At 36.9% G+C, this 18347-nt stretch overlaps 2 protein-coding genes across 3 annotated transcripts; one reads left to right on the forward strand and one right to left on the reverse strand.

Moving 5' to 3' along the window:
• The first annotated feature begins 5467 nt into the window (after positions 1-5467).
• pdzk1 (PDZ domain containing 1) lies at positions 5468-12141 on the forward strand. Its single transcript, XM_032568610.1, has 8 exons — positions 5468-5575; positions 7189-7397; positions 7519-7732; positions 9205-9537; positions 9619-9815; positions 9907-10131; positions 10207-10530; positions 11622-12141. Exons 2-8 carry the CDS (start codon positions 7191-7193, stop codon positions 11673-11675), a joined length of 1554 nt encoding a protein of 517 aa, XP_032424501.1. The 5' UTR covers positions 5468-5575; positions 7189-7190; the 3' UTR covers positions 11676-12141.
• Positions 12142-12399: 258 nt separating this feature from the next.
• On the reverse strand, positions 12400-18198 carry si:ch73-390b10.2 (Golgi pH regulator). 2 transcript variants are annotated; one of them, XM_032568612.1, is made up of 14 exons: positions 17962-18198; positions 17509-17568; positions 17242-17345; positions 17043-17149; positions 16854-16955; positions 15741-15861; positions 15576-15656; positions 15377-15486; positions 15188-15276; positions 14286-14378; positions 14042-14137; positions 13503-13592; positions 13217-13282; positions 12400-13127 (listed from the first exon to the last, which is right to left on the reverse strand). In XM_032568612.1, exons 1-14 carry the CDS (start codon positions 18001-18003, stop codon positions 12921-12923), a joined length of 1368 nt encoding a protein of 455 aa, XP_032424503.1. In that variant the 5' UTR covers positions 18004-18198; the 3' UTR covers positions 12400-12920. The 2 variants fall into 2 exon arrangements, with proteins under 2 accessions (XP_032424503.1, XP_032424502.1); XM_032568611.1 differs by having other exon boundaries at positions 15188-15279.
• Between the last annotated feature and the right edge of the window lie 149 nt (positions 18199-18347).

Consider the following 18347-nt stretch of genomic DNA (forward strand, 5'->3'; position numbering starts at 1 on the left):
AAATGAATTAAAGTGTTTCTATGTTTTTTACTTAAAAATCACATGGCATACTTGAGTTAAATAATTTGAACCAGAGATGAAGTTGTCATACATTTTAAATTATCTAGTCGTTATTTTACGATTTAACTGCTATAGAACAAATTCAGCAGAAGTTTCATGAAGCTTTTCTAACTTCTGAAAATAACATGGGATGAAAATAATCAGGATATTTATTGATCTTGTTCTAATAGTACACTGAGGGTACTTTTGGGTCCAGTTATATTCTTTTTCTATTGCTGATACAGTTTTAAATGGAGTTTTCCAGCAGTTCCAGTGAAGTGATGATGTGCAAACAGGTGGAAATTAATAACATCTGATAGTTTACTCAAACTGTTTCCACAGTGGGAAGCCTAACAAGTTAATAGACTCATAGATATAGTATTGCACACAAAAATAAAAAAAATATAAAAACAAAATGGACAAAAGTCATACTAGTAAGGGCAACAACATGAAATACTGCAACATTTTTATGACATTGTTTACTTCACTTGTTAACCAGACGTTAAAAACTTAAATTTAATCAACTAAGAAAAAGAAGACTTACTGGATGATTTAGCTCAGAGACACGCTGCAATTGTTAAATTAGCTGTAAAATATGACTGTTATTACTTTCAAGCTGTGACTTTTTTTCTTTAGACAACTTGCATATCTGTGAACCAACAGATGACCTGAAAAAGCTGCAATATTCCCTACGGTGGCTCTTGAGGTTCACAGTGTTTATCATCCTTCATCCTTGACAAGAAACGGATCACATTGTCTGATGTTAGGATGTTAATCATTGTATATTCTCTTTCCTTATTTTGGATTGTCACCATGCTGACCACTTGCCAACTCACTTATAATTTCTGTCTATTAAATGCACATCAGCACATTTTAATAAATGCAATTTGAAGTGTGTGACTATTTTCTTTCCACCATTGAAGGTTGTTTTTCCTATCATTTTTTTCCAAATGTCATGTTTCCATGAACAATATTTTTAACCTGTTTCTTTTTTTGAGCAGATTGTCACAAATCAAAGTTTATGTGAGCAATAAAACATCTAGTTTGTTTTTTTTAAAACATTGATGTAGTTCATCAGTTTTGAGCATTAAAGAGAGGTGTTTTTTTTCGAGAAACAAAATTATACTATATTCAGTCCTATTATTGCAGCTGATGATGATTCAGTCCTTTCTAACGTCTAACAAAATCATCCAAAGACGTCAGTAACACTGAAAGCTGAGTTTTATTGTAATTGTAATCAACCAAAGGAGGCACGAGTAGAGTAATAACTATCAGAAAACTATTTACTCAAAATTGGCTGAATTTATTTTGTAATTAAGCTTATTTACAGCATGATAAAATTGTGTGATTTTCATCAGGACTATTCAGATCTCTTTTTTCAAACAAACACAGCCAAGGCCATTTCTTTCAGGCATGTTCTTTGGTTCTGTTGAACATATTTTTCTGCCTTTCAACTTTAGAAAAGCTTTTTTTAAAAAAAGAAATCGCTTTTAGATGCCTGATTCAAATCGTCAGTTCAAATGAATCTGAAGAACTTGACTGCGTACTGGGAAAGTTATTGATTTTGATTCATGGAACCAGCGACACATGTAAAAGTTGTAGGACACCTGCCCTCCAGGATTGGCGCTACAAACCCTGGACTCAAGGGAGGATGAATACAAATGCATGTCAGATGTATCAGATTTGTATCTGTTAAAAAGTTGGAGTATATGAATATCTTATAAGACTATAATAATCTTGACTTAAGGCATGCACAAGATTGTTTTTCTTTACTATTCTGTTTGTACATTTGGGAAGTTAAACTGTCGCTCCTCCTGAGGTCTTGATTTTGCTGCAGGAAGCAGACCTCATTTCCTTGGCCTTTAAACACTCAAGGGACTCCCAGAAGAGTAGATTAAAAAAATAGGACCATTATTTCAAGCATGGCCTCTGTAATCTCTCTCCAGTTTTGAGTGGCTGCAGCAGGTCATGTGCAGAGCCTCTTACCCCAGATAAACAAGCCTGTGAGGATTCCAATCAAGACAAGAAGAGCGACTAGTGCTTCCTTCTGAGAGAGGTAATCGCTGCATAGCGTGGAGCATTGATTATGGATGCTCCAGTACTGATGAGGACTAGTTGAATATAATCACTGCTGGGGTGGTACTTCACAGCCCATTTCTGCATATTCTGACGCATCAATATGTCCATACTTTCTTCGCATTTCTGTAAACACCCTCCCATTTTGTTACAGATCAAATGAACAACTGCAGCCCCGGAAGGCTCATCAATACAGGCATTCATCGTCAGGGGAAGACATTAAACACAAGCTGATGACGGCAGGTGATGGATAGTGAATACATCAGCACTAAACCAAGCTAAAACAGCTTCCTGTCTCCTATCTGTCCTCTCCTCCTCTGCTGTTTGGCTCGTGGACTCCTGATATCGATTGCTAAAACACTGTACCAGGTCGGCAAGGAGGGGGAAAGCTGCCGGGTGGGAGCCGTGTTGTCTCGTAATGGGGTATGCTCAGATCACCGGCCCAGCCCAGGCTGAAGTGCTTGTTATGGAGGTAAACACGGTGATATAGTATCTGGAAGCACACTGATGCTTCTTAGGCTTCCACGGTTATTTGTAAACATTGTTTTCATGAGATTTGTACTACCTGAGAGCAACAAATATTTAAATTAGCTGATTCCCTGCTATCATTCCAGCTTTTAAGCTTAGTTCATAAATCTTTAATAGGGCTTAGGTTGTGGCCATTCCAGAAGCTTAATGTTTTATTCCTTCTGAAACCAATACTGATATGTTTGGGATTTTTGTGCTGTTTGAGCATTAAAAAGTTTCAGTCATACATCCGTTGCACTGAGGTGAAGGTGAATGGTCATTAGATAGTCTTCGGTCTTAATAATGGCTATTTTTACAATTTTGTACAACTTTCATAAGTGCACAAATATGTTCCAAACATGCATTTTTCATTGTGGCGAAAAGGCTCAATCTTTGTGACATCTACCTATAAAACTTCTCTAGCTTGGCGATGTGGTTTGCTTGGTTTGTAAGTGACTTCAGAAGTCTTGATTTAGGAGCAGCCATGTCTTTTATGGTCCTCTTTGCTCATCTTGATGGTAAACCATCAAGATGAACAGTTCCACAGAGGGACTGTGGAAAGTCCCTCTGCTGTTCCAGCAGTTTCCACTTCACTGCAAGCTCCAGCCATGGTGGTTCATATGATGTTCCTGAACAGCCGTATCAATCTCATGTCATAGGAGTTGAAAGTTTGTGTCAAATAAGTTAAACTTTGCAATCAGTTAGTTGTTCCAGCTGAGCTAATAATCTTAATACACATAAACTTTGGTTTTAGAATAAAAGAAAGTGAGATAAAATTAAACTTTTGGAATAATCCTCATCTCAACAATACCAAAAATTTAGCTCTACCATTTTTATCCAGACAGAACAATTCCAAGATCTGGCTGATGGCTGTGAAAAGTGTGTGATTTCTCTACAACTTGCAGTCAGCTGTGGGAGGTCTATGCAATTGTTAGCGGTGGATATACAGTATGTTTGTATGTTTTCTAACCATCTGGGTCAAAAATGGTTAATTCTGAATTTAGAAATTCAACAAAGTTCCAAAAGCATGCAGGAAGAACTTTTGAATTTTACTTATTGTTTACTTGATAGGAACGGAGACAAAAAAACACAGATAAAAATGATCTGATGTGTGTGTATGGTCATAGGTAATTTGCAACACTTGTCCCTAAATGCATCATGATCATGCTATTTTCTTTTTGAAATAGACAATGTTATGATTAACTGCATTTTGTGCTGCACTATGTAGGAAAATATTGTACTTTTTTTCTGAACATACAAGATCCTTCTTTTAACAATGAAGCACAAACATTTGGAATATCTTATATTGTTTTTGTACAAGAGATTAAATGTAGTGACTTGAAGTAAGTACAGTTAAGTGATGCGTAGTGAGATGGTTTTGTTTGCATCATTATTTCTGCAGTGTGCACAAAGACAGTGGGGGTAATGTGATATGTGTTCTTGCAGGCTGCTGAATGGAAATTGATGTCCAGTAGGTAATGGATTTTATACATCTTTCCACGTACAGTTAGGAATATCTCAGCATGCATTAATGCTCCTTGTGGTAATAGACTGAAAAAAAAAGAGCCCCCAAAAACTTCTGTGCAACTTATTGAAGTTCAAATGATTGAAATGGCTTTGTGTCAATCATTCTTGGAAAAGGAATGATTGACATTCCTGGAAAAGTTTAGTAACACACAATAAACAGCCTTAAAATAAAGGGAGGGTTTTACTGCAGTAACATAATCACAACAATAAAAATGACTTCAGCTCATCTCATTCCTTTTTCAAAAACATGTGTTTGTGAAAACAGTTGAACATACCACATTAATAAAAAAAAATATACTTGCCCATGTGTTGAAAAAACACAGTTCTTCTCTGAAAAAAAAAGTCAAAACATTCGAAATATTTACCAGTGCATTTTTAAGGGACTTACAATTTTATAAAATTGATGATGTCTCAGTCACAAATCGAACAGTGTTATATCACTGCTTTGTATTACACACATAGGATTTTGCTAAGTTATTGTAACATTTTGGATTATTATTTTTTATTTGAAGGAAGATTTTTTTTAAAACTGTTTGAAAATGACAAATATATTTTTAGAAAAAAAATATATTCTATTAAGGAGTCCCCAAAGCTTAATATGACTTTTGTTTTCTTGATAAACATAAACGTTTGCTGATATGTCATCTAAACTAGCTCGATCGATCCTCCTAAATGCAAAACTGATGTTTATTTAAAACAGTGGTTCCCAAAGTGTGGGGCGCGCCCCCTAGGGGGGGTGCAGTGCCATTGCGCAGGGGGAAGGGGGATATGGAAGAAAAAAAAAAGTTACACAAAAGTGTTTCACTGATGGTTGGTTTGATGGTTTGTAGTGTGTTTTGTTGCAACCTGAAGTGTGAAATAAACTTCTGTGGAGTTTGAAAATAAAATATGTGTATAGGTTTATGTCTGGTTGAAGGATGTGTGTGCCCAGTTGATTTTTTTTTTCTGTTTTGGGGGGATTTTATTGTAATCCACAGGGGGGCCAAGGAAATCTTTGGGAACCACTGATTTAAAACATAAAGATCCACGACAATGTGGCTTCCTGGTCTAATACGTTAAGTAACAAAGTAAAATCATTCATTATTCATAAACAAACACCATAATAATGCTTCCCGCTTCATTTTAACTGTAATGTTTCTACTTTAATTGGTGAATTGACATCAGTGCTGTGTACCTTTGACCACTGAACGGATGACTGCTCACCCTTAGACGAAAGGCTGCACATTGCCATCGCCTCGACACACAGCCATAACAGCCTTATTTAAAAGCTGTTAAATAACTCACCCTTTAGTCTCATCTTTGACCTGTCAAAGTCCACATGGAGAGATGGAGAGGTGGGAGGGAAGCAGCTTTAAGACGCAGTAACGGCTAATCAGTGACAGGTGAGCTCCCCCTTTGGAATTGGACGTCAAGCAGAGACAAGCTGGTGAGTAATTTTTGAATATTCTCTCATTTTAATTCTAGTTTTTTAATAGCATTACAGCATAAAATATATTTAAGGACCTCTTTAGATTGACAGAAATCTGAGTAAAATTTAAGAGATCAGTAGATCAGGAAATCTGAGATCCTTAGATGTTTGACAAACAATACAGCAACAAGAAAACAAAGTATTACTGATTACTTCAAATCTCCTAATTACATGTCTGCATTTTTAAAAACCATGAAGTGGTTTAACAATCCCTTTAGACTCTTGCAATGAGGACAAATCACAACAGAGCTTCCAAGAAATTAAAGGAAATAATTTTGGTTGTAAACGTTTAAAAAAAACAACAAATTTATAAGTATAGATTTCTATACTATAGGGTGAATGATTTTCTTCTTACGGGGTAAACTGGCAGAGAGTAGGTGTTCAAGAAAATCTATGTATCATCAGCATAATCTAACTTCATTCTGTTATCTTTGTAAATCTGAAGCACTCAGCCTAAATGCAGGAAAAACAACTGAGATTCATCCTTTTCGCTTTGCTGACGAAGGTGTACAAGTAATGAACCATTCTCTTAATAAAGAACCTCACATCTTTTTGTAGTTTTCCTCTGAAGTCAGTGTGTTTCACATGTCAGATGCGTCAACAAAAGTACACATCCCTTTATGGCCCAGCTTTAATAACAAGCGATCGAAGGAATTAAAGGGATGATCCTTATTGTGCATTCAAAGTCCATGTGGTTTTTTTATGACCTACGGTCAGCTGTGTCGTCTGTTAATAATTACCCAGCTCTGCTGAACGATAATGGAAGATTAACTTCTCATCTGAAGTCATCAGCACTTCTATGTTTTTTTTTTTATTTCCATGTGGTTTATTAAAAGGTTTATGCACAATGTGTAACACAGGTTACGAGAAGAGGGGAGGGAAGGATTTTAAATTGTGCTGCAGGTACTCCTTAAATGTAACGCTATTTCAGAAGTCGTGTTTTTTGCATTTTTTGTCATAATATCAAGCTCACTACATGCACCTGTTCCATTTGGGCAAACCACTTCTGTTATCTCCAGAGTATATTGTGTTTTGCAATAGTTTGTGTGACTTTTTCATTGTTTCCAATGTTTCATCCAATTTAGTATATTTCTGCAACAAGAAAGAGAGAAAAAAAAACCCCCACAAAAATCTTAACAGAAATACTTACATAATCTTGGTAAATTCACAAAAGAAAAAATACAAATTGTCATTTGGACAAATCACTTCTACTACCTTCTCAACATATTGTGTTTTGCAATATTTTGTGTTGTTCAATTCATTTTTTCCATGTTTCCCGCTAATCAGCTATTTATTATATTTTTACAAAAAGAAAAAGAAGAACTTTGCAAAAAAAAAAAACTATCTGTGTTGTTTTGGTAGATGCTCAAAAGGAAAATTGGAAATTTTCCATAATCCTGATGAACATTTCTCAGCATATATTTCCCCTGTGATTTCACTTTCTTTATCCAGCTAATTATACATGTCAAATGTTATTACAATCTAATACAATGCAAGATCTCCGTTTCACTGCATACGAGTTATTAGATAAGAATAATAATTAGATTGTGATTCTTTTACTCCATTATGAGACATGACCACCTATAAGCCGAGGGTGATTTCTCTGACCAAGACTCCGGGTCAAACGTTTGGCTTCTATCTGAGAGTGGAGCAAAATGAGGAAGGTCATCTGATCCGCTGCCTGGAAATGGGAGGCCCTGCTGAACTGGCTGGCATGAAAGACGGAGACCGCATCCTTCGGGTCAATGGAACATTTGTTGATGGGCTGTCCCACTCAGAGGTGAGCAGGCCTTCAGAGGCACTGCAGTGCATTAATCAAATCAATAATGAGTCCGACTCATTTTCTGTTTTGTTTTTTTTTCCCTGTTTTTTTCCAAACTTCTCGGTTTTCCTTTTTACAGGTGGTGGAGCTGGTGAGGAACGGCGGGGCATCCGTCACATTCCACATCCTGGATGAATCATCTTACAAGCAAGCAAAAGCTTTGGGGGTGAACCTTTCTGATCCGCAACACACACCAGTGGCCAATGGAGCGACCAAAGAGCCTCCAAAACTCAAACTGTGCTACTTGGTCAGGTCTAAAATGGGATTTGGGTTTTCTCTTCGCTCAGCAAGAGGTAAGATATGGAACTGCATTTATAGCACCAAAGGTTATACGGTGTGAAAATCCTCATAATATGATATTATTATTCAGTGCTACAGTATAGTTTTATAGACTGAACATTTAGAAGAGAAAAACCCAGCATTTAATTTGAATACATGTGTTCATTCATGTGAGGATGTTTGTGTTTCTTTCAAAATCACCTGTGCCACACACATTTATGCAATTCCTAGAAATTAAATCTCACTGAAGCATTTTTTTGTCTTTATCTATACTTTCTGAGTTGATCTGAGTTTCTGTAAACTTTAAATTAGTAATCCATAATTAGACATAATGTGACAATAAAACCATTCTAACTGGCCACTAGGCAGGGTGAAAGTTTATATTGGCATCACACACATTTCACAGCAGAGAAGGTAGGGAACTGCAACAAAAAGATGACCAGGTCTCCATAACAACCAGTTTCTTATCCAAAACCCTTAGGAAGTTATTCAAGGTAACTCTCAGAGACACAAGGAGACTTTAAATTAAACAATTTAATGTTTTATACTGAGTTAATATTGTCTAATTAAGGTTGTATGTTCTAAAATGTTCTGCTTACGTCTGCAATAGCAGATGAATTTATATTAAGGTTATTTCACATCTTTATGAGGGTTCCTAATAAGTAACATGTAAAATGCATAAAAGTCTCCCAAAACCTACTTTCTCTGACAGTTATTTTCTAGATCTGATCAACTATAAAATCATCTTCACTCTGGGTAGTAACACAATAGCCAATAGTCTCTTGGTTTCTGTGAGAACAACATTTATCGCAGGATGGAAAGTCTTGGAGGTCTCTTAAAGGAGAGGAACTTGTTATAAACTTTATGAGTACAAAGCCATTGAGTGTAAGAACAAGACGAGATAATTTTATCACCATTTGTGACAGGAACATTGTTGAATTAGTATTTCAAGGTTCTTTAAGATTTTTCAGAGGTTTCACTGCAGAGCTGATGGAGCTTTATGTTACCTAGCAACAGAGCTAGATGGACTCTGCTAGGTTAAAACTAAGTACCTTTACATGAAACTGGAAATTCCAATAACACCTCCTAGTTTTCAGTTTCAGGTAGATTATTTCTGTATTATTATTACATCTAATTGTAAAAATTAAAACTTGAATAGCCTGCCCTAGAGAGATGAATAAAACATGTGCTAGAGAAGACAACCTTGGATTTGGTGTGACTACATCTACTGAATGGTTGTTTTCTAATTTGTATAGTTCTATAGATTTTCAACTTTGTTCAGACACAATAATTTAAAAAAAACATAAAAAAAATATGTATGATTGCAGACATTTAAAATACTTCTGTCTTTTCTGATGTACTTTTACAATGTCACCAAATGGCTTTTTACATCTGAAACAGAAGCTCCGCTGTTTCTTCAAGCAAATAAGAAATGCTTTTCATCTGATTTCATCTATGCTTCAGTCTATTTTGTCTGTTTTACCAGACGAACAAGGATTGTTCATGACTCAGGTGGACTCAGGCAAAATAGCCTACAACGCTGGAGTCAGAAACGAAGATCGTCTGCTGGAGGTTAACGGGGAGAACATAGAAAACCACACCCATGACGAAGTGGTGGAAAAGATCAAACTGGGAGGGAAAAGCATCATGCTCCTGCTTGTTGACAAGGAAACGGACAGTTTCTATCGCAACAAAAAAAACAAGATAGGATCATGGTTGGCAACAGTAAAGTTTCTCCCACTGCAACCGCGCTTCATCAATATGATCAAAGGGTCTGATGGATATGGATTCCTGCTCAGACAGGAACCAGGCCAAGAAGGCAAGGCCAAAAAATATCCCTGTATGTTTCACTGCAGAGAAGGACTTGTGGTTTAACAACATGCTCCATGATTTCTTGCAGGACACTTCATAAGGGAAGTAGACAAAGGCAGTCCTGCAGAAAAAGCCGGCCTGAGGGAAATGGACAGAGTTGTTGCTGTCAATGGAACCGATGTGGACAACTGCAGCCATGAACAGGTGGTGGACTTGATCAGGCTATGTCTCAACACATGCTCCTATCTTGTCGTGGACAAAGACACGGACCAAATGTACAAGCAGGTGAGAAACAGACTCACTTCTAGTCTTTCTAGTTCTGCTTACAATGTTGACAACATGCTAATATACCGTAATCATGTTTCATGTCTCACAGGGTAAGGTGTCTCCTATGCTTTTCTGGGAGGAGATGAAAGATTCCAACTCCCCACCCAGTTACACTGAAGCTTTGAGCTTACCTGCTCCTGCCAAAACATCCATGCCTGTAAGAGACAGAACGGAGGAAGCGAGACCCAAATTGTGCAAAATGGAGAAGACCTCTGATGGCTTTGGCTTTCACCTGAATGGCATTGAAGGGATGCTTGGCCAGTACATCACAGAGGTAAGATCAAGAAGAACAACCACTGTCCGAGAAATTCTGCTCCACAAGAACCTGGTAAAAGACACCTATTTTCAGGTGGTGAAAGGCGGTGCAGCAGACAGGGCTGGTCTGGAGAACGATGACATTGTGATAGAGGTGAACGGTAACAATGTGGAGCAGAGCACCCATGCTGAGGCGGTGAACATAATCCGCAGAAGTGGCAACACTCTGGAGATGCTGGTGGCTAGACAGGATGTCTACAAACAGCTCAAAGCCACAGGTGTGAAGACCACACCCCTTCTCCTTGGGGAATCATCCAAGGGGAAAACTCACACTGCAGAGGCTCCAGAACCAAACAGGAAAGAACAACAGCAGGAGGAAGCCAGGCCTGAAACCCCACCTCAACAGGAGAGACAGAGGGTGAGTGGTGCTATTTGCCGTCTCTGGTAATATTTTAAACCAGCATGGTTTTAAATATGACTGTTCCTATCCATAGTTAAGCTCATGAATAGAATATCCATGAGCGATATTTTGTGCAAATTATCGCAGTATCAAATCAATGAATGATTAACTACTAATTGTGAACAATTAGAGTATAATTTCAACTAATATGTCCCTTGACATTCTAAAAATATTTTAGAATCTAAATCATCCTACGGTAAATATATATGATTAACAAGAGGGTCGAGATTAGAGTTATACTGCTGATTGTTTCACCACATAACATTTTGTTGCTTAATTACCCTCATCCCCGGAAAATACAATGGAAAAACGGCACATGGGCATTCTGCTGCAGGTTAAGAGGTTAAAGTGCTCCGGAAAGTTATTGATGTCATTTGAACTTTTCACATTTTGTTATGTTACAAGCACATATTTCAATGTGCTTCATCAGGATTGAATGCAACACACCGACACAAAGTAGAAAATGGCTGAAGAGAAAGGTCAATGAGCTGAATTTATTTATTTATTCATGTTATTTAAAGGTATCAAAGTAAAGCGGCGTGGAAAAATTCTTGCACTTTCCTCTAAAATCCTGTATAATTTTTCTTCCATTTTATAATTGTGTCACTTTGTGTTGGTCCATCACTGACAATCGAAATATAAAACATTGAAGTTTGTGGTTATAATGTGGCAAGAGGGCTATGAACATCTTTGAGCACAGTACTGGATGAATTGCAATAAATGTAGATATTACCCTTCCCCGAAAGATGAATGCCTTTGTCATTAAATAACATAAACAAAGACTGCACAACTTGGGTCACATTTTTTGGCTGGTGTAAGAATGGCAATGAAAGCTGCAAAAAGTATTTGAAAGTATTTGATGATGCAATACCAAAAAACTGTTCTGTAAAAGTGTATCTGAATAAAGCTACAACTAAGAAATGTTTCAGTTGATAGAGAAAACTATTTCAAGTTTTGTTCAATCCAATTACCTGCTTATGGCTTTCAGTCGGGTTCAGCTGAAATATGACAAACAAAAATGTTATCTTACTTTCTGTTCTTACTTTTAGACGCCCTCTGTGTCATCATCTTCGTCTGAAGACGGCATCGATGAGAGGCTCTGAAAGGATGCCCGCAGGAACAAATCCTAGATGTGGCCGAATCTGAAGAGTTTCCTTTTAAAGCTCTCTGAGCTTCACACATTCCAGTGAAACACAGTAAGAGAGACGACAACAACAACTAAAAAATAATAATTAAACCAGAACTGAGAAACCACCCACAAAAACTGATTCATAGCAGAATAGCTGTTCCTGGAACTTACAGCAGAAAAACATTTTGGTGCCTTTAAGAAAAACTTCAGTACTCTCCACATTCACTGAAACCTCAAGGAGGTGATTAACCAAAAGAATAAATACAACTTTAACTTTCATATATGTACTATATTCATTCTCATAACACAGACAATGGCTGCAAGAAGATGGCTACTAACCTAAACAAGTCCACGTCTACAGTCAAAGCTTAAAATAGACGGAGCTGTGACAAACAAAGCTTGGAGAAACCAAATGTTCTTTTACCATTACACCCAGAAAGAAGAACCATAAAGAAAGTTAAAAAAAAAAAAAGTCTCCATAAACATCAGGGTAAGAGAACCAAAGCAAAGCTTTAGATTTGTAATTATCTACTGAAATAAGATAACACAAATTTGACACATTTTTACCAGAAGTGCCAATAAATGTTGAGGGTGCTGTATTGTTTTGATCAAAACTTGTATTATTATATAGTCTCTTTTACAAACCTGAGATAATCGTTGTCAACATAATTTAAAATCAGCTACATATGCAGTAAACATGTATTTTCTTTCCTTTATTTAATGTTTGACATAAAAGTTCACATTTCTAACATAAAATAAAAAAATCAACACATTCCATCTGAGTTAAGGCTGACTTTTTGAGTGCCTGCTTTCTTCCAAAATTTAATAACATATCTGTACATTAAAACAAAAAATCACAGTGGGAAAACCTGCAGTGAAACAAGAAATGCGTGTTGTTTCAACCAGTGTGTTAAAAGATAAAGATAAAAAGAATTAACCAAAAGTATACAAAATTAACACCAAGGAAAGAACCCTATTTTTTCATTCGAATGATTTTCTGTAAATACTCTGCTTTCATGAGAGTCCAGTTGCAAAGTTCCTTCAGCATGTGCTCCAATAGTCACCCTAAGAAATGTTTCGTTTTTCCTGATTCAGGAGTAAATGCCTCAAAAATTATTTCTGAGTTCTGAGAATGTTATTCTCATGAGAATGTTATTCTCAGAACTGCAGAATAAAATTCATCCCACGCATCAGTGAAGGCTAAACACCCCACAGGTGTTCAGAGGGCCATGTGTTTTTCTGGTGCCTGCTTGTGGGCGAGGTAAAGGAAAAGGATGCTGGACAGAGCGCTGACCAAGAAGATGACGTCAAACCAGCGGTGGTAGAAGTTGAACTGGAGCTCTCCCAGAACCTCTGTCACGATGGAGCGGTACTCCAGTGGCATGCTCATGCGCATCAGCAGCACAGATGAAACAAAATACATCCCCTGATAGATTGAGATAAAAATTAAAAAATGGATTCAAACTTAACTCAAGGCTGCAGGAAGTACTCGACTATGTAGAAACACACACTCACCATGATCTGAGCGAGGACAAGCACGATGACATTGGAAGATTTGCTGCTTGATATTGCGTAGAAGAACTAAAATAAAATGAAGGTGACAATATTCAGAAGATGGAAACTGAAAAAAATACTTTTCAAGAAAGAAAATGTGCATATGTGTTAAATACTTGGTTTAAAAATATTTGGCGTTAGGTGTAATTGTATAATCTTTGCCACATGTTAAAACTTGATAAACTGCAGGTTAGAGGTTTAAGTCTGAATTTAAGTGTGCACATTTTAACCAATGGGCCATCATTACCTTTGTAAGTGTGATAAGCAAACCTCGTATGGAAGTGACAATTATTATTCCAACCAGGATGAAAGAAATATGCTGGGACCAAAATTTCACCTGGAACACAGAAAAGAGGAGAGAACATAGAATGAAAGAGAAAACCTTTGGCATATGTGTTAAATACTTATGCCAAAGGTTAAGTAAACTCCAAAGTTTCCGATTGCTCGAAAACTTTGGAGTTTTCGATTGCTCCCTTTGAACGTGAACCTCTTGGACTATGTTTAACAACTGCGTTTATGTGAACACACTGAACATGAATAGCACATGGTTAACTGCAGAGAGAACAAGGCAGAGAATTATCTTCACAAGCTGTTATTACTTGGAGTCATAAACATATTTCTGAAAAGTAAATCATTACATGTATTTGTAAGCTTAAATTCAGGCTTGATGTCAAGATTAAAGAAGCAGTGATGGCAGAGAGGGATGGAATAAATTCATCTAGTGACTTTGAAAGTAACAGTAAAGCTCTCAGAAATAATGAATTCATACACAAGTGTGTTTCTTACATCAAACTGGATGCCCAAGTAGTTCACTGTTATTTCGATACCCCTCGTCACCGGATCCGTCTTTCCAACTCGATCAAACACTATGTTTATGGTTGCCTGTAAATGGAAGAAAGGTTTAAAAGTAAAATCAGTGACAACACACCTTTCCAAAGTAAACAAATCAACCAGCAATAAACATATATAACCAGCAGTAAGTGACGTGAATGTTTATGTGAGATATAAAATATGAATGCAGTGTTCCTACCATGAAGATTTTCCAAACACAATAAATGGAAAAGAAGTAACCAAGAAAGTTGAAGTATTTCCCCTGGAAGGTCTTTGAGTACTCAATTCGCTCCTAAAGAAAAGAAAAAAGACAAATCACTCACCGCATGATTAAAATTAGGTAAACTAGTTATAAATAAATGTACGAGTAAATAAGCTGATGTTCATGCATGTTAAATGTTTACTCCAGGTGAGATTCTGCTGGTTTCCGTCAAAGATAATCATATGTTTATGTGGCAAGTAACATTAATATGTATTTTTTTGTGACAACAGGTGCAAAAAAATCACATCACACCCTCTCACCTTCAAAACGTGTTAATTACAGAAGTGTTGTGCGTGAAAACATTCAAAACGTTGACGACATGACAAACTTGTACAGAGCACATGGTGTTTTATGACACCGTTTTATGTCATAACACGGTGCTATATTTGGTGAGGGCCTGGTGACTGCTATGTGTGTAGCCATGGATAGCGCTGTATTTGAACATGTGTAAACAAATATGATACTAAAGAGGTAAACCAGCCCTTAAGTGCTTTAAAGGTTGGTTGGCCTCAGTTAAAAGCATAGTCACTGCAGGCACTTTTTCCATTAATATACCCAATTCATTTTCCATTGGAAAATAAGGACAGCTGTACTGATGATTGAGCTAAATAAAAAAAATACAGTGGTGTATACGCCCTTTCCTGATTTCAAACAGGGTAAATTATATAAAAGCAGGGCAGCAAGACATTATGAATTACTTAGGCAAGATAATCTGCATGTTCAGCAAATCCCAGTCTCCTATCCAATTAGGAGGTCCAAATTCTTTTAAAAACGTTGTTTAGTCCTATTTGTTTCTAGTACAAGATGTAAAGATAATACTCGAGCACACATTTGTTTACCTTGGTGGCTTGCAGATCCACCGTCTCCAGGAAGAGTTGTCGACTCAACTCCTCCAAAGCATCAACTTCCTGCTGGATCAAAGACAAATCTACAGCGAGGAAGTCAGGGATCACAGCAGCTAATATTTTTCTGGACAGTTAACAGGAATCTAAAATATAGAGATGCTTGCATCCAAGCGTGAAGGATACTTTCACTGCCTGTTTGTGTAGAGGTGACACTCTTGATCATGCCCCAGAAACCAGTCTGTTTGTTTTGGTCCTCCCCTCGTTGGAACATCTGCCTCCTTGTCATGGCAATTCTTGAGAGGCAAAAGAAACCATTATTTTACTTTTTGGAGAAAAAAAAATGGATTGAAGATCAAGAGGTGGGGGGAATCATTAATCCCACCTTTTCTTTTTGCTGACAATCATATCCATGGTCTGGAGTAGCCGCCTCTCCAGAGCAAGAATGTCACTATCTGTTACATTTCTGTGAAAACAACAAAAACTAACTGTGAAGACACACTGCCACCTTCTGCTTGAATACTGCAAAGAAACAGCCCATGGGCCTAACCTGAGGAAATAGGACATATATGTGTATGGACAGTTGACAGCACCAAACCCTGAGAGGAGAGCCATAAGAGTGACTCCGATCACACCAACACGACTGATGAGCTGCTCAATGGACAGAATCCCTGCACAAAATCAATCAGAAAGAGACATTAAACAACAAACAGCTCATAAACTTCACAGATGAATGATGGTGCAGAACCTTGCAAATGGCCTCTTTCACATGTTGCCACATTACAATTGCAAACCTCACTGTATTATAATGAGATTTTATGTGATAGACCAACACAAGTATCATATAGCTGTGAAATGGGAGGAAAACAATTCATGGTTTTAAAATATTTTTCTTTTTGTATTGTCTTTTTTAAAAAAACAAATATTTGAAATGTATGAAGTACAATCTGTGGATTGTAGAAACATCTCTCCCTGCATGACAGAGGCAAGTCTTTTGTGGTACTTCTGCCAGTTTTGACTGAAATTTTTCCCGAAATTCTTTTTTGAAAATCCTCCACTGGCAGTCAGATTGGATGAAGTGTTTATGAACATAATTTTTCAGGTGTTCAAATGTTTTAATTGAATCTATTCTGTTTCTTTGGCTGTATGTATAGAGCAGCTGTTCTATTGCAAGACGAACCTGCATAGGGAATCTAGGCAAAAAATGTAAATGTAGGTCATATGAAAGCAGTACATTTTCTGTTCCCTACATTACTTGAGGCAAACTCCAGGACATTCAATGGCTTTCTTCTTCACACACTGCTATAAAGATGCTGTTTGTTCAGAAATGTTCTCTACCAAACCTCCAATGCCTTCATAGAAAAGCCGTATTTATACCGACATTACATTACACACAGGTAGACTATTTACTATTTAGCTGGCCTCTAAATGCAATTGGGTTAAGTATAACACCAGATTTCAATTATTATTTCAGAAAAAAAATACAAACTATCTTTTCTCTCCCTTCCATATCTCATGTATGCACTTCTTCATGTTTGTTTATGACATAAACTCCACTGAAGTTCCTTAGAAAATGTGAAAAATCCTAAAAGGATGCGAATACTTTGGCATGACGCTAACACGGCATGAAATGCAACATTTTGATGAAGCCTCGTTTACTCACCATGTTTTGGACTCAAGATTGGGAATGGATCTCCTAACTTCCAGAAGAAATACATGAAGGTAAACCAAACCATACAGGCAAAAAGGAGTTTTTGCCTCTGCACTGATAAGACAAGTAAATAGATCACCATGAGAACAGCACCTCCAAATGTTTTTTCCTAAAAGGTTTTTTTTAATTTCTTGAACTTACATAGTCGTATGTTGCTGACAACAAAGTAACCAATATAAAAAGGCACCACAAAGATTAGAACCAGCAGAATCACATACAGATTCAACTTCCAGTGGAAATACCTGGAACTGGGACAAAACGTGATGATTAACAAATTGTATTTGTTTTAACAAATATATGTGTGAACAGGCCTTTTCCCCAAAAGCAAAATATCACTTACGTGCTGCTTAAGGCCCCAAGAATCTCAAAAATGATAAGCTCGAACATTGTACAGGAAAATGCAAAGGTGACAGAAAAAACCACCTGGACAACATACTGTCGCACCTGAAAACAAAGCACAGTTTGACTGTAAAACATTTACAAGTCTGCTAAAGATTTGTATCTGTTGTGTTTCTTTTTATTAGAATCGATATGTCATGTCGTAAGGAAATACCGGTTGTGTTTTAGAGACATAAACCACTAATGCTGCAAATGGAACAACCCTTACCTCATAATCTTTGAACAGCTGCCGCATAAAGAACAACCAACCAAACCCAAAAAACAGCACCTGAGCAAAATATGCAAAAAAATATTTGATGAGAAGTACAAAGACACAGTAACTTCATATATGAAGTAGTTTTCTAGATCTTATGGACGTCAGTTTCAAACTCAATCTAGATTCATTTTTCTACTTCACATTAATTCAACACGGTCTCATTTCTTAAGGGTTGATATGTCGCAAGTTGATAAATATGTACAACCACAATATCAGAATATGCTTATAACTGAGCTGGTAAAACACTTTTAATATGTACATTATAAAATTTTACTTATGAGAAACCATATAATTAATGTGGGTAATACCGAGCATATTTCATCTTGAAATATATTAGAAGACCCGGTCCCGTGTCCTAAAAACCTAAGTTAACTACAGAAAAGTACACTTCTTCCAACCGATTACCTGAGAGGTGAACATGATGACTGAGTCCACCAGAAACGACATGATGATGTGAGTTAAACAACCTCAAACACTTCCAGAAACCCCAGTGCTGCAAAGTGCAGGCCAAGATTAGTTCATTTTAACCCCGAGGACAAAAACACCGTCTTTCTTTAAAGTGAACCGTGTGTTATGTGTCTAACATTTTGACAACACTTGTTTAGCTGTCAAGCTACAACAGCAAGTCGTCACCAACATACTTCCGTCGCAGGGATACTACGTCATTCGCCATTCAACGTAAGGAAAACAAATAAGAAGGTTAAAAAACTTTAGTCAAGATAACAAAACAGAAAATAACAAAACAGACTATTATAATCACTTATTATCATTTGTAATTTTAGAACAGCACG

This window comes from Xiphophorus hellerii, chromosome 7 (assembly GCF_003331165.1).
Source record: "Xiphophorus hellerii strain 12219 chromosome 7, Xiphophorus_hellerii-4.1, whole genome shotgun sequence".
NCBI lineage: Eukaryota > Metazoa > Chordata > Actinopteri > Cyprinodontiformes > Poeciliidae > Xiphophorus > Xiphophorus hellerii.

Coding starts and splice junctions, on each gene's coding strand:
- pdzk1 (XM_032568610.1), top strand. CDS start 7,191: ATGACCACCTATAAGCCGAGGGTGATTTCTCTGACCAAGACTCCGGGT. Junction 9,538..9,618: donor ACAGGAACCAGGCCAAGAAG/GCAAGGCCAAAA, acceptor GATTTCTTGCAG/GACACTTCATAAGGGAAGTA. Junction 10,132..10,206: donor TTGGCCAGTACATCACAGAG/GTAAGATCAAGA, acceptor ACCTATTTTCAG/GTGGTGAAAGGCGGTGCAGC.
- si:ch73-390b10.2 (XM_032568611.1), bottom strand. CDS start 18,003: ATGTCGTTTCTGGTGGACTCAGTCATCATGTTCACCTCTCAG. Junction 14,138..14,285: donor GTGTTTGGAAAATCTTCATG/GTAGGAACACTG, acceptor TTCCATTTACAG/GCAACCATAAACATAGTGTT. Junction 13,128..13,216: donor TTGTCCTCGCTCAGATCATG/GTGAGTGTGTGT, acceptor TCAATCTATCAG/GGGATGTATTTTGTTTCATC.